General features: G+C 43.9%; 1 protein-coding gene across 1 annotated transcript; it reads right to left on the bottom strand.

Annotated features, from left to right (window-relative positions):
- Positions 1-11,372: 11,372 nt before the first annotated feature.
- On the bottom strand, positions 11,373-12,449 carry LOC134480940 (Y-linked testis-specific protein 1-like). Its single transcript, XM_063270834.1, has one exon. The coding sequence runs from the start codon at positions 12,231-12,233 to the stop codon at positions 11,499-11,501; it is 735 nt and encodes a 244-aa protein (XP_063126904.1). The 5' UTR covers positions 12,234-12,449; the 3' UTR covers positions 11,373-11,498.
- Between the last annotated feature and the right edge of the window lie 13,374 nt (positions 12,450-25,823).

Here is a 25,823-nt window from a genome sequence, read left to right as displayed (position 1 = left end):
TACAGAAGGCACAAGCCTGATTCTGTTGAGTGTGCGGCTCAAGAACGCACACATGCTGGTACTTACAGTCTGCACACTGGACCTGCACACACTTAACATTATGATATTGCAGAGGATGGGAGGGGCTCTGCACACATGCCAATTTCATACTTCAGGGAGATACAGGACTTCATGTTCTTGGGGTTTTGGAGCCACCCAGACCCAACGAATGTTCTTCACGCAAACATCATGAGTCTTTAAGCAAGACTATAAACAACGGTGTAATTATCATATACGGGATAAAGACCCTGTGGTGGTTTGAATATACACTGTCCAGGAAATGGCACTATTAGGAGGTTGGCCTTCTTGGAGGAGGGGTTTCCCTGTGGGGGTGAGTTCTTGAAATCCTTCGCCCAGCCATGTGGGAGACAGTCTGCTCCTGGCTTCTTTTAGATGAAGATGTAGATCTCTCAGCTCCTTCTCCAGCACCATTTCTGTCTGCACACTGCCATGCCCTCTGCCTTGATGATAACGACTTACCCTCTAAACCTGTAAGCCAGCCCCGATTACATGTTGTCCTTGGTCATGGTGCCTCTTCTCCACAGTGGAAACCTAACTAAGACCCCAGACTGGATAGTTCATGGGATTGCTCAAATGTCCTTGGCACCATCACTCTTTTATCTTCTGCAATGGCCCAACCCAATCTCTCTCCACTCCAGGGTGCTCCTCCAGTCTTGGTTCTCACAGGACTCCCCTATACAAGGCCCTTTCCCTCAGAGTCTCCTAGTGTCTACAATACCACCATCCATGGCATCCTCTTCATTGATAGGGTGAAGTCTATTCTCTAGGATGGTCACCAAGTCTCTATGTGGTTTTGAAGAGTAGCAAAGCATCTCCAGGGACATGGCACAGATTCTGGGGCTTAGAGAGATGGCTCAGCCATGAAGAACACGTGTTACTCTTGCGGAGGACCAGGTTCTATTCCCAGCATCCATATGATGGATCACAGTTGAACTGTTAGCCTGTTTCAGGAGATCTAATGCCCTCTCTTGGCCTCTTCAGACATCAGGCAGGCATGTGGTGCACACAGTTCCATGTAGCCAGAACATTTACATATGCGATTATATAAACACATATGATTTTTAAAAGGTATGAGCTTTGGATTATGGGCATGGGTGATGCTGAGCATGGATCCCAACAGCTCTCTTTTAAGGGGAGGAGGGACACTAGGGGTTTGGAACCCGGTGGCTGTAGGTGAGGGAGCACCATATGGTCATGTCAGTATAATGCCTCCTGGTTTGGAAGTGCTCATCTCACTGCTCTGATGGTGCCCATGAGGCAGAGGTCTCACCACTGAGCTTGGGAACAGTCAGCACTGGGGAAGGCAGCAGGAGAATGACTATGTCTTTCTTCAAATACAATGAAAGAGGTTTTTTCCCCGTGTTTTCTGTCATCATAGAGTTCTAAAAACCCCGTGCGGATGAACTTAATTTGAAAGTCATTACAATGAAGATGGGGTGGGGGGTGTTAGCTGACAATTCATAAAGGAAATATTTGATGAGCCAAGAAAAAAAGTGCCAAAGTTAACATTATAACACGATTAATGAGCAGGGTGGCTGCAAAATTCATAAAAGAAAATAACACAACACGCAGGCCCTGGTCTCTGTTGGCTCGACAGGCTGCTGACAATGTGTCCTGATTTGTCTGCTTAAATGGTTGAGGCTCTAGGCTTGTCCACATGGCCGATGTTGTCTCTCATCTGAACTTCACAGGAATAACTTTATGGTTTTTTTTGTACACACATTCCTAATGCCATAATCACTTTAGCTGATGTGGGCTCGGGGATTTGCCAGCCAGTCAGGGATGAAGAGGCTTAATGTGTTTCTTCTTTAAAAACAACAAAAACAACAACGACAACAGCAGCAGCAGTAACAACAACACCCCAAAACAAACAAACAAAAAACCAACAAGTTTGAATTTTTTTTTTGAAAACCACAAGAAGTTTATATTCACCAGAAAAGTAAACTGGAATTTATGTTGTCTTGTGTGTACTTGTTCCTCTCTCTAGAGTGCTATTGTATTAGGGTTTCCAGAGAAACAGAAATGGCAGAATGAATACACATCATCTTAGTTAGATTTCCATTGCTGTGAACAGACACCATAGCCAAGGTATCTCTTTTTTTTATTTTAAGGCTTGTTTTATTTTAATGACTGATCATGTGAGGCCACAGTGAGGTCACTATGCACAGACGTGAAGGAAGTTTTATTTCTTCGTCTCTTCCTCCTTGGAAAGAGTCTTGATGATCTCCTCCTTCTTGGCCTGGAGGTGCTCCTCTCACACGTTTTTGTGCTTCCTTGGTCTCAGACCTGCGAGGCTCAGCCTAGTCAGTCAGTAGATTCTTGCGGGTCTTGTCTGCCTTTGGTTTGTGTATCTGCTGCATAAGAATCCATTGGTTTTTGGATACATTCCTTTTGACCTTCAGGTACAGTCTATGATATGTATGGCAGTCAATCTTCTTAGATTCGCAGTATCTCCTGAGAAGCTGGTGCAGGATCCTCATCCTTCTCATCCAGGTCACCCTCTCAGGCACCCAAGTGTTGGCAGTACCCTTTTTCTTCCCTATGAACATATGCCTGCTCTTCAAGATGTTTTTTTTCAGTGAGCCTGAGAATGGACAGTTACAGACTCCCAGATGACAGGATATCTTCAATCAGGTTCCTGATCTGCTGACGGGAGTTGGCATTGATGATTTTATTGGTCTCATTGGGGTCCAACTGGACCTACTTTTTAGCACAGTGGAGGACACTAGAGGCAAGACTCTTCTGTAGCCTGAGAATGCTCATGGCTGCAGACACAGCAGCCAAGGTAACTCTTATAAAGGACAAGATTCCACTGCAGCTGGCTTACAGTTTCAGAGGTTCAGTCCATTATCATCATAGGAGGAATCATAGGAGCATCCAGGCAGACTTGGTGCTGGAGGAGCCCAAAGTTCCTGATGCACAGACAGCAGAAAGGGGTTGTCTGTACCACTGAGCATAGTTTGAGTATATACAAATCTCAAAACAAAGCCACCACAATGGCACACTTCTTCCAACAAAGTCACACCTACTCCAACAAGACCACACCTACTCCAACAAGGCCACAACCACTCCAACAATGCCACACCCACTCCAACACAGCCACACCCACTCCAAAAAGGCCACACCCTCTCCAACAAGACCATATCTATTCCAACAAGGCCAAACCTACTCCAACAAAGTCACACCTACTCCAACAAGGCCACACCTCCTAATAGTATCATTCCTCATGGGTCAAGCATTCAAATAAGTCTATGGTGACCCACTCCTATTCAAACCACCAAACACATTAAAAGTTTATTTGGCTTACAGGACACTGTCTGGATAATCTAACAATGGCTGTCTCATGCAATGATACTGAGAACCCCTCTGGCTGTTCAGTCTATGATGCTTGATGCCTCAGACATCTTAACCTGGTACTGCAGGCATGTGAGTTTCCTGGAGGCATTAGTCTTCAGTCTACAATGAGATATCAGAGAAGGTGGTTCAAATATTAGCAAAGGAATGCAGCAGCCACAGGAGAGATGAACTTGCCAGTGAGAGTGAAGGCAAGCAGACAAAAATCAAAGCCTCCTTCTTTCACACTCTTCAATCTGGGTTGCCACCAGAAAGTCCCACCTACACTTAGGGCAAATCTTCCTGATTCAAATAACCTGATCAAGAAAACACCTCACAAGAGTGCCCAGATGCGTGCATTTTAATTGAATTCAGAGCCAATCAGGTCAGCAACCAAGATTAGTGATCATGTCTGCCAACTCCCTCATACAATTTATTTTTCTTGTTTGCTTTATATTTTGGGCCCAAGATTAACCAAGCTGTGCCTCTCATATTGCTTAGCCTTGAAGCATTCACCTGCATTCTGTTCTCACTAGAAATCAAGAAGCACATTGTATTTTCACCCCTCTCCTGGCTGATCCCTGCCTCACCCAGGAACCAGCAAGCTTTCTGTCACTACAGACTCAGAGACAAGATGGCTGATAATGAGGCTTCAAGTCCAAGTTCAGAGCCTTGGCAAATTTACTGAAGCCTGCTACCTGGCTTGCAGATGGTGCGTTCTGCCTATATTTTACTGGGCTGAGAAGGTCCAGAAAGCTCTCTGGGGGTTCTTTTTAAACATAGGTGCACCAAAAACACAGAGGAGGAGTCCATCTTTATGACTGAAGTCACACCCTCCAAACTGCTGCTTCCCAATGATGATTTCTTTTTTGACATCTTCCTAGGGGTGAGGTAGGGGAGACATTTAGATTGTAGGAACCTGTACCGATGGAGATGGCTCTCCTCCAGCTTGCAGGCAGGAGGCATCAGGCTTCTGTGTGGAGGCAGCACAGTCAATGTATGTCCCAAGCATGTCCCTGTTATGTCTCCTTGGCCCTAATCTCCCCTGTACCATGACCCTCACCCTGCAACAGCTGACCTTGTTTGCACCAGAGCGCAGCTTCCCGGATGTCAGGCACCTGGGAACTACCTCTATCTCCTTTTAAACCCATTTGTTAGCTAAAGGATATGAGTCAGTAGGTAAACTGCTTGCTGTACATGCATGGAGACCTGAGCCTGGATCCCCAGAGCCAATTTACAAGTCTAATGTGGTAGCATGCACTCTGACCCCACAATCAGGGAGACAGAACCTGGGGACCTCTGAAGTTCACTGGCCACCCCATAGTCAAAGTTTTACTAAAGGTTATACTGCTATGAATGGACACCATAACCAAGGTAACTCTTATAAATACAACATGTATAAGTCAGGAAGGCCCGGTCATCCTCCTGTTCCCATACAAAGCACTGGTGTTTGCAAGTGTGACCACACACTTGGTTTTACCCCTCTGCCATCTCCCCAGACCCTCCTACATTTTAAATACTCTCTGAATAACTTTTGTACTTATTGAAATGAAATCATGAGGAGCTGTTATTTAGGAGATGACAAGAAAAATGGTTTGTATGTGTTCAGTACAGATATGGTATTTTAAACCAATTTTATTAGTTCCTTGAGAATTCCGTACATTATATATCGATAAAATTTACTTCTCACTTCTCTTCCTAACTCCTCCCAGATCCATCTGCACCTAATCCCTTCTCCCAACTTCAAGCTCTTTTTCTGCCCTCAGTAATAACACACTCAAGTCATTTATGCTGCCCATAAATTCATGGGCATTTGGCAAGCCACTGGAGCCTGGTCAGCTTATCACCAGCTATATCTTTGTAGAAAACTGACTCTCCCTTTCCTACCAGCTAGGGCTGAGGGATAGTGGTCCTGTCATGTATAGAAGACACTGCTTTGTTCTGGTTCTCGCTGACATCTGTATCTTATCTTTCCACTCCCTCTTCCTTGAGGGTTCCTAAGACTCAACTCCTTCCCTTTTTGCCTCTCTCTGTGAGTCTGTGTATATGCGTGTCTGTCTATAGATGTCCCATTTTTCATTCAAGTAAATACATGGTGGGGGGCGTCTTTACAATTGACTTCTGATGGTATCTCACCCCAGACAAAATTCTGCAATGCAGACATGGTGAAGCTCTTTACTAGAAAGAAATAGGTGATGTTGTTAAATCTACCCAGCTCTTCCTAGTGTGAGGTGAAGTTTAGACCTCTGACACAACCTTCTGGTCCTACACTATTTTTTTAAGATACACATTGTCCCAGTAAAATGTTCAAAGGTGGGACTATGAAAATCGATTGGACCCTGTGGGCTGTAATCAATGAGTTCATCTGTTGACGGATGTGTATGAAGGTGGCGGGAAACTAGGAGATAGGAAATTAAGGGACGTGGTCATTTGGGACATGTCTTGGAGGGAGTTTTTTTGTCCTTGTTCTCTTCCTGTGTTGTTGCTTCTCGGATGACAGTGAGGTTAGCAATTGAGCTCTATCGTGCCCCTTTCATGGTTATGTGACCATGGACCAAAAGCTATGAAATCATGAACCAAAATAAGTTTGTTTACTATGTCAGTTGCTAGGCAAATTGTAAGAGTGATGAATGTGATTAACATGAAAGTGGCCAAAAGTGATGCTGACCATACCAGGTCAGGTCTGGATTTAATGTAGGTGGACCCATGACTTAATCTTTTAAACTATTTGTCTGGAGGCTGCACGCTAATAGAAGACCAAATGTTTCCCAAGTGGTTTTCTCCAGAAGATTCTGCCAATGTATCTGTTGTCTTAGGAAATCAAGAACCTTGCTGCTTCCCGTTTAGTCCTTCTCCTGACTTCACTTCTGTGTTTTTAATAGACTTCGATATTGTATGAACTAGTGGGAAATGATTATTAAAAAAGGGAAAGAAGCTATAAATTTTGCTTTAAAATCATTAAATTACACACTTAAAATAGATTTTTTAAGTATGTAAATTATACTTCAATAAAGCTGCAGAAAAGGCTTGGCCAACTGTGATGCTTGTCATGTGATTTGCTATTTGTCATAGTTCCTTTGACTTTTATCGTAATAGTATTGGGTTTTATTACAGATGATTCAGACACCAGTGTAACCATGCAGGGAGAACACTCCGTTCTGTCAGGGAAAATAAATCAAGTCAAATTAATTGGATTTCTTAATGAGGGTTTTCCTGGTAACAGCTGAGTTGGCTGGAAGTTGGACAACTATTGGCTGAGAGCGAAAATGGAGAGATCACAATGTTTACGGGGATAACTGAAGGTTGTGCTCGCAATAGGGTCTGAGTCTCACGGAGTGCAATTGCAGAAGCTCCAGTGGCTGGTAGAGCTGGGCGCTAGGACCTTTGCAAGATGGCCATTATATGTTTTGTGATGTCACGGCCGAGTGTGAGAAAAAGCTAGATGAAGTGGAAAAATTTTGGTTTCTTTGGAAACTCACTTGTGTCACAGGATGTTTTTCTGGAAGCTATGTTAGGAGAGGATGTTTTGCTGAAGCAGACATATGAGAAGGCGTGTGATATTTCGCTGGAGCACATGCTTGAAGGGGGGCAGGATGTTTACGGAGAACATAAATGTAATCCCACAGAGAGGGAGAGGACATTTTTACATTGCTACACCAAGCAATACTTTGATGATCTTTGCTGGTCTTCTATCCATAATGAGAAATGCACAAAAGAGCCTGTGCTATTCGGGCCGCCTCTCACTGCTTCTGCTGCTTCTTGTTGGTTAGAGCCTTGTGGTCTCTGCCAGGGCAAGGCACTGATACTGATTCCTGTTTTGTGTTTGATATTGGACTGTACTCACAATGAAGATTGGAGTTGCCCCAAAGAATTACTTCTAAATAGGTCCACAACTCTCTCCCTTTTCCTGTTAACTTTCTCTCTCTGCTACCTCTGGTTCGTGGGCTAGAAGGGTGGTTGAAGTGTTTAAGAACCCTAAATAAAGTATTTTTTGAAAAAATATAAGCCTACAGATAGACTCATGGGTTTTGAGAAACGGCTTTGTCTCCTGCTGAGAGGAGACGATATGTAGGTTGTGACTTTTTGCTTCTGTGGTCTACTGTGACCAATTAAATGGTCAGTGACTGACAGTCTCCCAGTAAGTGCAGCACACACTAAAATGTTTTTGCTTGGTGTTGGGAGCTGTAGAATGTATTCATTTCTTGTCACATATCCTCGAGTGTTCATGTTGGTGACAGTAGTTACTCTTCAGTTCTGCGATACAGGGAAGTGGGTCTATACACTGAGAGAAGGGAGTGGCTGGTGGTGAGGACGTAACATGGAATAAGAAAAACATTATGGTGCGGGGTCTCTCTCTCTCTTTTTTTCCCCCAATTTGACAATCTGGAGCCAACTGAGAAGAGATAACAATTCAAGAACTGCCTCCATTAGATTAGTTTTTGGGCAAGTCTATGGAACATTTTCTTGATTAATGATTGTTGTGGGAGGGCCCACCATTGTGGGCAAGTTCATCAGTAGTCATGTATAAAAAGAATAGCCTTTTAGGCTGTAAGAAATAGTAATGGAGCAAGCCATGGGGAGTGTGGCGGTTTGAATAAGAAAGGCACCCACTGTCATTTATTTGAATATTTAGTTAACAGGGAGTGACAGAATTTTCAAGGATTAGAAGGATTAAGAGGTGTGCCTCATTGGAGGAAGTGGGGGTGTCGACAAGGGTGGGGTTTGAGTTTTCAAGAGCCCCATGCTTTCCCAGATTCTCTCTCTCTCTTCTCTCTCTCTGTCTCTCTCTGTCTCTGTCTTTCTCTTTCTCTCTCTGTCTCTGTCTCTCTCTGTCTCTCTCTGCCTCTCTCTCTGTCTCAATCTCTGTGTCTCTGTCTCTCTCTGTCTCTGTCTCTCTCTGTCTCTGTCTCTCTCTCTTTCTCTCTCTGTCTCTCTCTCTCTCTCTCTCTCTCTCTCTCTCTCTCTTTCTCTCTCTGTCTCTCTCTGCTTACAGAGCAGTAGCTCTCTATTGCTCCAGTGTTATGCTCCCTGCCATGATGATGGACCAGACGTCTGAAACTATAAGTTATCCTCCAATTACATGCTTTCATTATAGTAGTTGCCTTGACCATGGTGTCTCTTCACAGCAACAGAACAATGACTGAGACAGGGAGCAGGTCAACAAGCAGTGCTCCTTGTTACCGCTTCAAGCTCCTGCTCTGGTTTCCCTCAGTGATGGTCTGTAACCTGTAAGGCAAATAACCCTTTCCTCCCCAAGTTAGTTTTGATCGTGGCAATCATCACGGAGAGAAGGAAGCAAACTAGAACGTCACAGGTAAGTACATGAGCAAGTCTTACCTTTAAATTAAAACAAAGTGTCTATACGTCTCTATTTGAGTTTATGAAGTAAGCGTCTGTGGCTCTACTAGAATCACTGTTTCTATAGGAAATTGTCTTACTTGGGGTTCCTATTGTTGTAAGGAAACACGGTGAACAAAGAGCAATTTAGGGAGGAAAAGGTTTCTTCAGCTTACACTTCTACATTGCTGCTCATCACCAAAGGAAGTGGGACAGGAACTCAAACAGGAGAGGATCCTGGAGGCAGGAACTGAAGCAGAGGCTATGGAGTGTCACTGCTTACTGTCTTGCTCCTCATGTCTTGCTTAGCTTGCTTTCTTATAGAACCCAGGACCACCAGCCTAGGAATGGTGCCCCTCACACTGGGCTGGGCCCTCCCCCACCAATCACTAAGAAAATGCCCTACTGCTGGATCTTATGGACGCATGTTCTCAACTGAGGCGCCCTCTTCTCTGATGACTCTAGCTTGTGTCCAGTTGGCATAAAATCAGGGCGGTGGTTAGAATGTGATTGTCCCATGGGAAGTGTGGCACAAGTAGGAGGCGTGGCCTTGTGAGAGTAGGAGTGGCCTTGTTGGAGGAAGCATATCACTGTGGGGGTGATATGCTTCTTCTCCAACACCATGTCTGTCTAGATGCTTCCATGATTCCTGCCTTGATGAAAATAGATTGAACTTCTGAACCTGAAAGCCTGCCCTAATTAAATGTTGTCACTTGGGGTTGGGGATTTAGCTCAGTGGTAGAGTGCTTGCCTAGGAAGCACAAGGCCCTGGGTTCGGTCCCCAGCTCCGAAAAAAAAAAAAAACAAAAACAAAACAAAAAATGTTGTCCCTTATAAGTTGCCTTGGTCATGGTGTCTTTTCGCAGCAATGAAACCGTCAGACAACCAGCCAGTATAAAAACCCCCAAATAGCAGAATTAATCAACGATAGAAAGTATTTTCAAGTCCTGCAGTGAGAATCTTATTCTAGAGAAGAAACAGCAATGAATGAGTCCAAGATAAGGTTGTCTCCAAAGAAACTCTTGGAGTGTAGATGTGGCTCAGGGAGACCCCATGGAGTGCATAGGGGCTTCTCAGGAGGAGAGAGCTACATGGTCAGGAACCGCAAAGCATTTTATTTTATTTTATTTTATTTTATTTTATTTTATTTTTTGGATCTTTTTTTGGGATCTGGGGACCAAATCCAGGGCCTTGCACTTCCTAGGCAAGGGCTGTACCGCTGAGCTAAATCCCCAACCCCCGCAAACCATTTTAAAGTCACGGCAAACGGCACAGGAAAGAGCTCAGCACCTCTTCATTGGAGGCACCATCAAGAGTTTTCTGAGGATAAGCTTACATGTGAGTAAAAGACGGGAACTTCCGGGGGCTAGATATGGTAACAGGGCCCGCAGGTGTGTAGGAAGCCATCCAGTCGAAGGATATCCAGGCAGGACAAGCCAGTGCAGGAGCTCTTTGTGGTCATCTAGGGGCATTGAGAAGAGACCTCAAAAAATATTACAGGATGCAACAGAGTCTAACGTGCTCAGGGAAGCTAAACACAGGATCCAGGTAACACCTGACAGAAGCTCACAGCCTCCTCATCTTCCCTTGTAAATTACCGTTTACTGATCATACAAAATAATGGGCTTTATGATACTTTCAGGAAACGATAGATATAAACTGAGTTTGATATTCACTACTCTTGAGTTATCCTCGTTAAAATGTCCTCCGGGAAAGCCTCCCCCTCACATCCACCTTCTGTAGTGATGGTTGGCTGTTCTTTAAGGAACCAAGGAGACCAATATGGATGTGGCCCAAGTTCAACTCATTCTAGACCTTTTCTGTTCTTCCTGGTCTCCTGCTTCACTTTTTGAGAACTACATTTGGAATTCCTGCGTCCCTCAGTGTCCTCTACTCCCTCATGTGTTCTTTAGTCTTTCTTCCACATCCCCATCAATTTAATCTTTCTTACCCTCATCCTGGTCTCTTCTCTGCATGTGAAGGTTGGATGTATTTAAAAAGATGACTTTAGGAGCCTGGAGAGATGACTAATGGATTAAGAGCTCATCTGCTTTGAAATAGGAAGTGGATTTGTTCTTTGAGCTCATGTCCAATGGCTCCCACCCACCTTTAATTCCAGCTCCAGGGGACCTGACTATTTTTGTCTCTGTGGTCTCCTGTGTTCATGACCTGCCCCCCCACACATAATTAAAAATAATACATCTACAGATGAGAAACAGGTTTCATTAGGTTTCGTTAGTCAAACAATCCCCGACCTTCTCTGATTCTCAGTCTGCTTGGATCAGTTTATTGGGTTTCCCCTTGAGTTCCAAGACCACCTCCCTGTTCCCTCCCACTCTTTCCCCAACAGTCTGTCTCTCCCTCAAACTTCACCTCAGAGAGTCTGTCTATGTCTGGCGCCTCTCCACTGCTTCCTAAACATCCATCTTTTTTCCCCCGTGCCATCCCTGCTCCTCTAAGCCTCATCTCCAGTTCTTTTCTCTCCCTAAAGACCAGACCAGCTCAGTCCTGTTTGCTTTAGTCTATGTGACATCAGACTTACTGTTCACAGCCTTGACCTTTCCGGCTTCCTCTCCATTTTCCATGCACCACAGCCCGTCTCCTCCACCAAAGTGTGCACATACAACACGTCACATCGCACATTTTAATTTTAGAGCAAAAACAAATTCCACTGGAAAGGATACTGGGGTTGTCAAAGGCCCTTGTTTATCTAAAACACATAAAAAACATTTTCCCCCCAATCCTATAAATTCCCCATCTATGTCCCCCTACTTTGTGAATTTCACCTTAACAGATCTTTTCCACCAGAGTATAAACGTAGATGTGAACGTTGCCATCAAACTTGATAAGTACACGGAAGGCTTGCCTGGAACTTGGTAAATGACTTTGCCGATCTTTTTGGACCCGTTGCCTCTGGTGAACTGCACACATTGACCTGTTAAGATGTTGCTGTCAACGTCTGACTTCACCTCTGCTGGAGGAATCTCTGGAATGATACGGAGGTTACCTTCTGTGTAATCATCCAGGAGCTGGTGAATGTAAAGGGCTGGATCTTTCTCGTATGTGATGTAAAACCAGTCTTTCATGATCGGCACCTGGGCTAGGACCACCCCCCTCCAGTTGTACTTATAGCCATGTTTGCCCTCAAATTTATGCTCCACAGCTCGGCCAACCACGGCTCTTGCGAGATGGGCATCTTTCACGTGAGGAAAGACTTTGTGAGGCACTACTTTGTGAGGCAAGACCTTAAGCTTTAAAATCCTCTCATCGCTGTGAAGTTCCAGTCCGTAGACACAGTCAATTCCGTCATACTTGACCAGATAGAGAGAGGGATTTGTTGGCAGTTGATCTAGAACGATGGCCGTCCATTGGGTGATGGGCTCATCACCTTCCTTCCATCCGTGAGAAATTCTGCAGCCCACAATGTTCCCCAGGGCCTGGGGAGAAGGCCTCCTCCTCCTCCGCTTCTGGTTGGATGGTGTGCTCATCCTCCTCAGAGACATCCTCTTCTTCTTGGCTGTAGACCTAGTGTGGTAGGCCACGGTATCCTGTTCCACTGTCTTGTGGCTATCGTTCTGTGTTCAGGCTTCATACTTGCCCGTGGCCTGGGTTTGAAGAGCTCACCTGCTTAAACCAGACACAATGCTGGTGCCTCTGTCATGTGAGTGCCTGCAAGAACAATGGGGGTGGGGTGGGGAGGGCGCTGGACCAAGACTCTTGTCTAAGAGAACTTTGGAGCAGGTGAGGAAGGGGATGGTAAACAGGTTTGAGCATCTGAATCTAATTCTGTCAAAATCAGAAGTTCATAGGAGGGCTGGGCAATGGTGGAGCACACCTTTAATTCCAGCACTCAAGAGGCAGAGGGAGGCAGACCTCTGTGAGATCAAGGCCAGCCTGGTCTACAGAGTTAGTTCCAGGGTAGCCAAAGCTACGCACAGTAAAACCCTGTCTCAAAAATCAAAATCTAAAGTTCAAAGGGAAATGAACAACTGGTTCTCTACAGCTCAGAATGACATATTCAGACACATTTCTTCAGCCCCAGGCACTTTGCCTCTGCTGAGGAACCTCTCCTTGAATGGCTAGGTCAGTGTGGGATTAAGTATCCCTGTCCCCACTTTAAGAAAGCAGAACAGAGAAAGGATAGCAAAGGAGCCAGAAGGGTGGCCACACCCCTCTTCTACCCTCTAACTATGAACTATGTGGCAACATCCACATTTGTCTGCCCAGAGACACAGGACACCAGTCCACTGGCTTTCTGTACGGTGCATCCTGACCCAGACCCAGGTTTATTCCGCGAAGCTGTTGCATCTTCGACCGCAACAAGAGTCTTTTGTGTAGGCAACAACAGCCATTTAGAAATAATATCTCCTGGGGTTGGGATTTAGCTCAGTGGTAGAGCAGTTGTCTAGCAAGCAGAAGGCCCTGGGTTCGGTCCTCAGCTCCGAAAAAAAAAACAAAACAAAACCAAACCAAACAAAAAACTAAGAAATATTTTCTCCTAAAATGCACAGGCACAGAGAGGAGCATTTTAGTAGGATTATGAATTACATATTGTTATCAAAGGATAATAAACTCTTAGACTGACTAGCCTAGACCGTCCTCCGAGCTCTCAAAAGTGGAAGACATCAGAACATACGGTTACTCGCTGTACCAGGGAGAAGTTTTAGCTTTCTGGGCTACAAGGGTCCCAGTTATCTTCATAAATGTATTTACCGAGAGAAAATGTCCTAGTCGTCCAGATTCTGTCTTCGGAAACCGGTCAGGCACCTAAAGGCTGTTGAGCAATTGTGGGGTTCAGGAGCTGAACTGGCTTCCACAGCCCGCTGCGAAGATAGTGAACCCACCTTCAGCGGAGTCTAGTGCCCCCAAGTGGAAGAGAAGCGCAACCTCCGCCCAGTGCTCTGTGACATCATCCAGGCTCTGCTTACGTCATAGAAGCGCTCTCAGGCCATTTCCTAACCTAGTTACGCTTAGAAACGTCCAGCATCTAGGTTTAACTTCTCATGTGGCCTCCTGGAGACCCAAAATAAAGTCCCTACCCAAATATTCTGATGACTCGAGTCACAGTCTGCCCAAGTAGCTCTGTTCATGCATTTATTTTTCTGAAATGTCTTTGGTTTCTGTGTCACCAACATCCTTGGTGGTAATTTTCCCAGCTCCTATCTTTCCTTTGGTAATCTTTAAGCCATTCTCCGTATCAGAAATTATGCTAGGCTCTCCCTCCGAGGCAGCCCACTGGATAGCACCCCAAAATTAGCTTTATCAAAACCCACAATTAGAGGAGGGTCATTTTTATTCAAACAAACTGGAATTTGACAGGATTAAATACCATGTATTCAAGTCAATGGCAATCATGAATTATGGATTCTTTGCAAAGAGCGAGGAAAAATTACCTCCTGGACCTGCTTCCAAAGTCGGGATAAACTGACGCCAAACTCGATATCAACCAGGCATATTTTAAATGTCTTTAAAATTTACCAGCACTTCTGGTTACAAGGAATTTATTAGATCAAATGCAGCAAAACAGGATGAAATAGATGAGGTAATTTTGTTTTTGAAATATGGGTAGACAGAATACTGGATGCAGGTAAGTGTGGAATTTACTTGTAAATTACAGGGCACATTAATTGTTTGTGTCACATATTTCTTCAGATCTTCAAAAGGATCCTTTTCAGAACCCTCCCCTGTCCCCACTACACTCTGACCCTCCCTTCCCTCTTCCCAATAATTCCATTCCACATGAACATTATAATTTTTTTAAATGTACTTAGAGCTTAACAACTTATGGCAGCTTTTTAAATTCTGTCTACTTTTCTTAGTGCACCGTCTTCTTTTTCTCCCTTGTATCGTATTTTAAGCACATTTTCCTTCACACTTTGAGTTTTACTCTCTCTCTGCTCTTATGACTCCTCTGCCATTATGTGACTTTGGTCCACTATGTGGCTGACCTCAATGTGGGGTTAACTCAAAGGACATGATTTTTCCCCCTTTTCCCCCCTTCATCTACCTTCTCTAGGCACCTGCTGCGATTTACAGCCTTGGGGATATTTTAAGCCTGGAAAGCACACACACACACACACACACACACACACACACTCACAAACGCACATACACACAGAAACACTCATACGTACACAAAAACACAAACACACACACACAAACACACACACATGCGCACACATAAACACACACTAACATACATATATACACACTCAAACACACAAATACAGACAGAGACAGAGACAGAGAGAGACACAGTGAGAGACAGAGAGCCCATGAGAAAACATGTAATATCATCTTTCTAAGAACAATAAACAGAGACAACTTTCAAAAAAAAGGGAAGAACAAGTAGGCAACAAGAAGAACAATCTCATCATAGCCGTCAACTTGAGGAGGAAAGAGTTTGTCTCACTCTATCTTCTAGGTTCCCGTCTGTTACTGAGCGACGTTGGGGCAGGAACTCAGGCAGGACTCTAGAGGCAGGAAAGGAAGCAGAGACAACTTAGAAATGCTGGGTACTGGATTGCTATCCATGACCTACTCAGCTTTCTCTCCTTCTCCTACAACCCAGGGCCACCTTCATAGGGGATGACACTCCCCACGGCAACACTGGGCAACGCATCTATGTCGGTAAGGGCATCCCACTAAGTCCAGAGCAGTGGTCCTTAACCCTTGGATTGAGACCCCTTTGGGAGCTCAAATGGCCCTTGCACAGGAGTCACATATCATATATCCTGTACATCAGATATTTACATCACAATTCATAATTATAGCAAAATTAAAGTTATGAAGTAGCAATGAAATAATTTTACACTTGGTGGAGCTGTATGAAAAGGGTACATTAGGGATTAGGATCCTTCCACATCAACCACCAAAAATAAAATTCCTTACAGATGTGGACAAAGGCCAATCTGATGGAGGCGATTCTTCAGCTGAGGCTCCTTCTTCCCAGGTTGAGTAAAACTGATAATAAAACTAACCACAACCCTGCACATCCATTCTGATTGCCACACTGTGTGCAATAGACAAGCAATTGGAATAACCTTAGCTGTTGATCATTGGATGAATGGCTTAAAAATGTGATGTACATTGATGTGATTCTCATCTATGTGTAAGAGGAAAGTGTTTTGTTCTCAGAAAAACGGATGGAACTGTAAAATACAATATGTTAAGTGAAACAAGCCAGACTCAAACAAACGATTGTGAAATTTAGATTTTAATGAGGGATATTAAGTGAAAGGAGGCATTTAGGAAGAAGAAGGGGAGCAGCAGGGTGTGTGTGTGTGTGTGTGTGTGTGTGTGTGTGTGTGTGTGTGTGTGTGCGTGTGCGTGCATGTGTGTGCAGGTGGAAATGGAGGTGAGTTGTGAGGATGAAGATGGCTAATGTACAGTATAAACCTGTACAAGGAGTCACAGCAAGCCCACTGACTTGTATATTCAAAGCACATTGATATTAGAGAACTGAGTCTAAAACAATGTTTTGATTAAATTGGGGGTTTATAGTTTAGAGATACCATAAAGTTTATTCATATTTTCCTTCCCACAGGTGGCTCTTGCTGTTTCGAGCTTGATACTGGTGACAGGATATGGCAATGAGCTTTGGTGTCTATCCCTCATCAATCACCCGGAATTCACCTCATTAAGTGAGGCTACCGTGGGGAAGGAGGTAGTTAGAGATATTACGGGTACACCACGTGGGAGGAATAATGTCCACCCCCACTATAAATATCCAAATATTCACCCTCATCTCTGGTTTGAATGTGTTCGCACAAAAGTAATTTTCTGAAGATTAATTCCCAGTGGGAAAGTAGTTGTGAAGAATTGATTAGGTCAAGAGGGATGCGACCTACAAATAAAGATGAATTAATGATGCTATTGTGGAAAGAGGTTAAATTATGAAAGGGAGTTTGGCTCCCTCTCTTGTCTTCCTAGCCCATTGGATCCCTTCTGTGGTGACAACATCCCACAAGAACTCTTTCCTCTGCCGATGGTCTCTTCATCTCCGATTTACAGGCTTCTGAATCAGAATCATAGAGAATCTGCGTCATTATAGACTAGCCAATCGGTGCCATTCTGTTTGTCCATACAGGCATGAACATGCCTCAGAATTGTGAGCAGCCGGGTCATATGGGAAAGTGAAGCTGGCAGAGAGGACTAGGTTGTTAGTGCTGACTGAAGACAAGATGGGTTCAGGGTTAGCGTGTGCGCTCTTCGTGAAGGAAACAGCAGAGAGGAAGAGTGTAGATTGGAAAGGTGGAGCTTGGGAGGCATCAGACATGTACTGTTGGCCTTGTGGGGACAAGGAGCCATTAGGTAAGTGAAGAGATCACCAGGGATAGTTTCAGCAACTACTTTTTCTTAGCAGAACCCAGTTTAGAATACTCATCTTCGAGGATGTAAAAGAAAACTGCCTGGAGTCAGTTGGTAAGTCAGTAACCATCAAGAGTGTGTCCACTATTCCAGAGGGACCCAGAAAAAGCCTGATCGTGGAAGATCCTTTGCCTTCCAGAGATGGAGACGTCTCCCCGGCAACACTGGGCAACCCATCTATGTCGGTAAGGGCCTCCCACTAAGTCCAGAGCAGTGGTCCTTAACCCTTGGATTGAGACCCCTTTGGGAGCTCAAATGGCCCTTGCACAGGAGTCACATATCATATATACTGTACATCAGATATTTACATCACAATTCATAATTATAGCAAAATTAAAGTTATGAAGTGGCAATGAAATAATTTTACACTTGGTGGAGCTGTATGAAAAGGTTACATTAGGAAGGTTGAGAACCTCTCTTCCTGACCCCTTCCAAAACAAAAGGATACACATCATCTTGGTGAGGTAATAGAAGAAACAAGAAAAAATCGAATAGGAACTCACTGAATTAAAACAAACACTAAGAGTAGGAATTAAAGGCATGTCTGGGCAAGATGAACAATGAAGTGGAGTTTAGAGCAGGCAGAAGGGGCTGGGGAGACGGCTCACTGCTCAGGAACACTTGTTGCTCTTGCAGAGGATCAGGGTTCAGAGGATCTGATGGACTCTTTGGTCAAAACACACACACACACACATAAACACACACACACACTCACATACACACACATACACACAAACACACACACACTCACATACACACACACAAACACAAACACACACACACCCACTCACATACACACACACATACACAAACAATCACACACAAACACACACACACACTCACATACACACACACATACACACAAACACAAACACACACACACTCACATAAACACACACACCCACTCACATAAACACACATATATACACACACAAACACACACACAAACACACACACACACACACACACACACCATAGAGATAAATTTAAAAAACAAATTAATAAAAGACGGAGCCAGGTAAGCCCTTTAATCCCAGCACTCAGAAGCAAGCTGATCTCTCTGAGTTCAAGGCCTACCTGGTTTATACAGTGAGTTTCAGGCCAGCCCTACCTACATAATGAAACCCAGTGTCAAAATAAAGCAGAAAAGAGTGTTCTATTTATGTCTGATAATGTAGGCAACAGAGAAACTATTTCTACAGAGAAAGAACTTATTGTTGAGAGAATCAGTGGGCTGGAAGGAGACCCCAATTCTCTGTGTCACTAACTCCATCACAGCCTCAGCAGGAAGCAAGAGTGGGTACAGCTAAAAGGAAGCAGGGCGATTATGAGTAAAGCTGTGGACACGCATCATCTCATCAGCAACAGAAGCAGGCGGAAAACCAGCTCGGATGAGATGGCCTCACCAGCCAATGTCTCTGACTGACAGTCCCTAGTAGCACCAGGATGTTCTTTTCCTTCAAGTACCCTGGACTTTTCAGACACTCAGAAACCACAGAACAAAGTGTGGCAAATGCCTAAGAAAGGATGTCCTGTGGGACATATTTCTTTATACAGGTTTCATGTAGCCCAGGCTGGCCTCAAACACACTATGCACCTGAGGATGATGTTGAACTCCTGGTTCTCCTCCTGTTAATGGGACTATGGGCATGTAACACCACATCAGGCTGATGAGGTACTGTAGGTGGAGCCCAGAGGGATGTGAGAACCAAGTGAGCACTCTGTCCACTGAGCTGCATCTCCATCCCCACGGGATGTGTTCTGCTAATACAACAAAACTAAAATAGAAGTCGTCAATAAGAGACAACAGGAGTCTCCCAGTCCAGAAACATTTGGTTACACATTCACAAGTAATACATATGTCAAGAACTATTGAAACTATGTAACAGTAAGAAAAAAAGACTAAGATAGGAAACATAGTATCAAAATGTGTGAGATATAACTATGAAGGTGCTCAGACGAAATTTTATTTACAACACTAATTCTTAGATTATAAACAAAGATCAACAACCTAAATTTTTATCTACAGTAGAAAATAAGAAAATGATTAATTCAATGAAAAAATAATTGTTAAAATGAACCCCAAAACACTAAAAATAAGAAATTAACAAAAAAAGCCAATGAAACACAATTAGTTTCCTTTTTTAAAGCAAAGAATGGTATTTTGTCATCTCAATTAGATCTAGATAGAAAAATATAAGGTCCATTCTGTTTGGCGATTAAAAAAAAAGAAAAAAAGAAATTGCCATGTTTTAGAGTTTATGCAGAACACTGAACCTGGTACCACAGACAAAAATTTAAAAAAAATTATTCATCATGTTTAATGACAGTGTTTATACTCAACTTGTCTCCCCTCTAATCTGTTTAATATCAGACAAGATTTCCAGGGTGGCCATATGGAGATTATGCAGTGTTGAAATGGAAGCACAGCATTGTATTCCCAACACAGACTCTGGTTGAGAACATCATTGTTTTTCTCACGAGGAAACTAGCACAAGATCCAATCCCAGTCTCCCGAGGCGTTGTCCCATCTTAGAGCCATTTCCTCAGACAGCACTTCCCATGTGTCATATTTTTCTTCAAAAATCGAAACAGACTTGTTTGCTGCACTGTTTGGTTTGCCGTGCTGCATGGGAGATCCTGGACCATCAGACATGATGAAACTTCTCGCCCACACCCCGAAACCACAGCACTGGTATCAGTGTACAGAAAATCGGAGAGACAGAAAAGAAAAAGGAAAAAAAAACCTGTTGTTGTTTGGAGAAGAGTCATGTAAGTAGGCCAAGCTGACCTTGGACATTCTATGTAGCCCAGGTTGGCCTTGGAATTACTATGTAGCCCAGGCTGGCCATGGACTTACTCTGTAGCCCAGGCTGGCCTTGGATTTACGATGTAGCCCAGGTTGGCCTTGGACTTACTATGTAGCCCAGGCTGGATTTGAACGTGTGATCTTCGCGAGTATTGAGAATATAGGTATGCACTACCACACTCAGGTTTGTATCTGTTACTATAAGTGACTCTGCTGTGGCCACTCACTTGCCAGCCTCCATCAACATCAACAACAGAATCCACAATCACCCACTAGGATAATCCCATCCTTTAACTCATCTGTTAAGGTCAGACTTTACAGAACAGAGAGTCAGCAGGGTCCTCCTCCTTATTAGAACACATTTGTGTGGAGGGATTTGAGTGATTGTTTGAGTGAGCCAGTCATACCTTAACCTGGTTCTGATATTATGACCAAGACGGAAAAAAAAAAAGACTAAGAAAACAAAAGTAAATGAGATGGGTCCAACACCGGGACTTGAACCTTAGCAGTTGAGTAGATGGCTCATAGGTCTCAGGTAAATGATGGGTAGGCTTTGTGGCCCACATAGAATCCCAGTCCAGGGAGGTAGAGATAGGGCATATCCCCAGGGCAAGATAGCTGTCAAGACTAGTCATATTGGTGAACTCTGGGTTTGACTGAGAAATGCTGCTTCAATGAATAAGGTAGAAGAGAAAATGGATTAGTCCCTACATTATAAACTGCACGTGCATGTATGTACACACACACACACACACACACACACACACACACACACACACAGAGGAACAAAACAAAAAACCTTGTTCTTAAGGCACTGCCTCCACTGTAGTAGCACATAGTAGGAGGTGGGGATTTAAACAAGTGTTCCTTTCCACCCCCACAAAGACCAACATAATTATGAACCCTCAGCCCTGGATCTCTACAATCTGCTGAGGACTCCCAGATGTTTAGTTTAGTCTCCTCGCTCTCTAACATATTCTGGTGTTCTGTTTCAGGAATCCTGAGCTGGGGCTCGGCTGACTTGAGCCTCACTCCCAGTCTTGCATCCAAGACAACTTTCATCTGCCAAGTACTGATCCTTGGGATTCCCTGCCAAGGTACCCTGACTTGCATTTCTCACGAGGCCATGGCATGAAGCCAGAGAAAGTGCGGCTGTCTTACTCTGCAATTTATTAGCTTAGAGTATTGGGAAATTGGCTCGACGTTTAAACCTCACTTCCCGCATGTATAAATGAGCAGGCGAACAATTCCAGTTCATCAGATCTACATTAGGAGTGAGTTAGAAAAACACATCAAAACGATTAGTGCCAATGTGTTTTATGAATGATAAGCAGTATTATTTATATGATTTGTAACATTGGAAATTATGGTACCTGGAACGTAACGGTTTTCATTATCTTTGCACAGATGATGTGAGGAAAGCATCTAGGATGCAGAAATGCTTCCTTTTTTGCTTTATTTCCAAGAAGCATTTCCTTCTGCTCCAATTATTTTTTTAAAACTTACTTTCCACTCCATCTCCCCTTAGGTGATTAGGTTAGAACAGAGTTTGGTGAGAGGGGTTATAAAACGTTGTGTTACAGGATATATCTACAAGATCAACTGTTGAGTTCAAATGGAGGCACCCTCCATGGATAAGCCATGCTCACCCTGAAGATATTGATTTCTCTTCTTTTTTTATTTTCATTGATTTCTTGTGATGGCTAGTCTTGGAGGAAAGAACCTCCCTCGGGGATCCTCCTCCATCAGATTGGCCTTGACTATGTCCAGGTGGCATTTCCTTGACTGTTCACTGATGTTGGAGAGCCTGGTCTACTGTGGGCAGCACCACCCTATGCAGGTGGGTCTGGACTCTGTAAAGGTAGTTGAATGTGAGCTTAGAAGCAAGCCAGTGAGCAGTCTCTGTAGTTCCTGTTTCACAATCCTGTCTTGGTTTTCCTTGACGATGGGCTGGAACAGAAAAGATGAAATAAAGATTTCCTTTCCCAAGCTGGCCTTGGTGAGGGTATTCATCGGAGCAACAGAAAACCAAAATTAAGCAAAAATCACAGTGCCAGATGTGGGATATCTTCTGAAAGTTGCTGACCAGCGAGATCACAAAAGCCCTCACAACTTTACAGGTTTTTGCCATTGATCTTCATAGCTCTCCCGAACTTGATGGTAAGACCTTATTTCTGAGGATACTGAATCCTTTTGGTCACAGGTCACAGAAGTGTCAATCTGAAGTTGAGGTGGATGCCTCCTCTATAATGGCTTGCCTTCCTGGTTCAAGAAAGTGCTATGTAGGCTTCCATGGGCGAAAATCACCAACGACCTTATTCGGGTGTGAACCATTCAAGCTAAACTGTCAGGCAAGATGTGTGTTAGTGGCATCACAGTCATGGGAGTAACCAGTGGCTTTCCAATTGGATACAAGGCATACAAACCAGGTTCTGTAAACTGTTCAAGAACCTATGGTTAGGGTGATATAAGCCCTATGAAAGAACCTAATTATAAATACATTTTCAAACTTCCTTCCAAACGTCCATATATGTATCTATAGATCAGCATTGCACTCAGCTCTCATCAGAGAAGCCTCTGACTACCATGGGCAGAGACGTACAGCTGGACAAAGTGCTGGGAATCAGTGCAGTTGGACTGTTCAGGTGGAAATAGGACAGCTAAGTCTTCTCCTCCACAGCTCAGAGAACATCATGAGAGAGTGGGTGGAAGGAATGTAAGAACCAGAAGATGGGGAAGGGGACAGCAAAAGGACATCTTTTAGATTGGACCTAGTCATTGAACTCTTAAGCAGATGGCGGCTATGGTCACGGGCACAAGACTGGGCCCCTCAACACTTCATTACAGATGGGAAAGGCCATGAAGACCCTCCCCTCCCTTGGCAATCAACTTTTATTGGAGGAGGGGTTCTATCCTGCAGGCTTAGATTTTTCAAGACCTACTTTAGTAAGAGTTCTTAAACCCTTTAACCTTCCTCTAGCCCACCACCCACCAGAGGTAGTGGGAAGGAAAGGACAATAGGGCAAACAAAGGACGATGTGGACCTTCTTAGAAATAGTTCTCTGGGGCGATTTCAATCTTCATCATCAGGATATCAGTTCAGTTGAAATGAATCAGCAGAGGTAGGTCGATCTACTTGCAAAAACCATTCATGAATCACCAAGGAGAGTTCAACCCAGAAGAAATTGCTGAGCTCTTCCAATTGGCCTGGGTTCCAGGAGGCAGCAAGAAGCCACCACAATGTCACCACAAGAAGTTCTCTGGAGCTATTTTCTCTTCAAAGTCATGACAAACAATGGTCAGTGAGGAAGGAAAGGTGAACCAATGCCACAGCATGGTCCATGAAGACCAGCGTCATCAAAGTACATTGAGCATCAGCGAAGAGTGGCAAGGCAAGCCAATGCCGTGGTGTTGCCCACTGTTGTCCAGGGTACCCTTTCTAAATATCACATGCCCTTTTCCCAGGCATCGACCAGAAACACCATGTGTTTGTTCTCAGCAAAGCATCCTTTCCTAAGACAGTTTCCAGACCAACATCCATGACACAGTTGAGTCTCCAAAGAAACCAGAAATTTCTGCTTCACTCCCTTCTTCATTCCTGTACCCATAGATAAGTTGTTCTGTCCAATACCTCTGTACTCATGTAACTAATTAAACTTAGGGAATACACACAGAAAGGAGACATGAAATAGGTGGGGGGAGTTATTCAGAATATCGGTGCCAATTGGAGTGGGAATGGCGTGAGAGAAGGGGTTGACCGAGGGGATGACAGAGGAGGATGAGGGAGGAAGCAAGGGAGAAGTGAAGGATGGGATGGGAGAATGAGGGAGGGGGATGAGGGAGGGGAATTGGGAAGACAAATACAGAAAGGAATGGACTAAAACTAATTATATAAGTATATGAAATTGTTAAACAAAAACATCAAAATCATCAATTTATTAAAAAAAAGTTTAATGTTTCTCTTTATAGAGGGTCATTCATTACAACTTAGGGCTTATTTTGTTGGATCAATTTTGTATTTAAGGTTTTTTAGTTCCTTCGAGCAATTTGTCAGATGTGAAGTTTGAGTTTGAGTCAGTGCTGTCCAGGGTTCTGTGTAACTGAAAAATCAAGTCAATAAACACTTTGTATTAATCGTCAAAATCCCAGTGAGTTCTCTTCAGTACTTTTCCTTTTATCACACTCCACCAACAGCCCTTCTCAAAATGCTGGCTGAATTAAGTACCTGCCACTGAATGGGACACAAGTTCAAACCAGTGGAAGTGGGAAAAAGCAACTAAAAGCAAACAAAGTAACAAACAGCAAAACTTCTTCCCTCTGCATCTGGGATTCCATTTTATGGTTTTGGAGAGTCTACTACACTGAACAAAATGAAAGAGTAGAGTCTGAGGTGGTGTTTCACTTAGTGAAGAAAGGTAGGCATAGCTGCAAATGGGGGGAGGCCGGGGTAGGCTGTCAGGGCGGTTCCTCTCTTGAAGATGTATGTAAACACCAAAGCTGAGAATGAAGAGAACCTCCAAGTGAAAACGGCGATGCCAAAATTCGTGAACACAAGAGCGTTTGTATCACACTGACTGAACATTCACACAAATAAATCATACCACACGTCTAGTATGCGTGTTTACACACATTAAGTGGTGCTGTGTTTGGGGGGTTGTATAAACAATGATTGTGTGTGTCTGGAGAGGTTGGAACCGTTACTGCTCTTGCAGAGGACCTGAGATCAGACCCTGGCACCAACATGGTGGCTCACAAGCATTTAATATTCTTGTTCAGTTCTGTGCCCTGCTCCTGTCTCTTGTCTTGATGAATACACATGAGGTCTTGAGAGGAACCGACTTGAGCCATGTGGCCTCCCATATCTTATTGAAAGCTATACCTGCTTTTCTCCCCTAAGTTTCATGTGATTTCTGTATATGTATGTTTTATACAAATACATAAAAGCAAGGGAAACACCCATATGTGGAATTTAAAACAAGGAAACAAAGAAACAAGGAAAGAAGGAAAGCTGAACACTCTCAAGGTCTGCAATGTGACCATCACACTCCACTTGGTATGCCTTCCCCATCATGATAGATGGTACCAGCTCAAACAATGGGTGAAAGTAAACACTTCCTGTCTCTTTTTTACTGGAATTTTATATATTTAAATTTCATGTTATCCCCTTTCCTGGATCCCCTCTCCCATTCTCTCTCCCCCTGCTTCAGTGATGATGCTTTTCTTCCCACCACTCCCATCTAAACACCGTGGCATACCCCCACACTAGGGAAATGAGCCTTCAGAGGACCAAGGGCTTCTCCTCCTATTGATGCAGACAATGCCATCCTCTGCTATATATGTGGCTGGAGCCGTGGGACCCTCCATGTGTCCTGTCATTATCCCTCCAATCATGGGTTATGGGCTGTCATGCACGTGCTGGTAATTTCACAGCAGGCACTTCTTCCCACAAAACTATCCCCCCAGCTTGCATTTTATCCCGTGTTACTGGCATGCTGGTGATCCTGTATTTTGTTTATTTGGCCCATAGCTAGACGCTCTTTCTTGGACTATAAGTCAGTGATCTACCTTCCTAATGCTGCCCCCTTTAACACAGTTCCTATGTTGTTACGACCCTTGATGACACAATTATTCTTCTTGCTTCTTCATAGTTGTAATTTCGCTTCTGTTATGAATCGTAGTCGGGAATCATTTTGGAGACTGAAGTTTGTCAAAGGGATCATGATCCACACACAGGTTGTGAACCGCAGCTCTAACCGGTTGGTGGCAAGATATATTTGGAGGACAACCTGGAGAAGACAACCACCAGCCCTGGGTCCTAAGGCCATCGTTTCATGGACCTAGCTCACCTCTTCACCTCCTTCAATATGGAGTCATGGGAGGAGCGTTTGTCACTTTGAATAAAACAAACCTTAAC

Source organism: Rattus norvegicus, chromosome 11 (assembly GCF_036323735.1).
Source record: "Rattus norvegicus strain BN/NHsdMcwi chromosome 11, GRCr8, whole genome shotgun sequence".
Lineage (NCBI taxonomy): Eukaryota > Metazoa > Chordata > Mammalia > Rodentia > Muridae > Rattus > Rattus norvegicus.
Note: the sequence above shows the minus strand (reverse complement) of the source record. Positions and strands in the feature narration are given on the sequence as shown.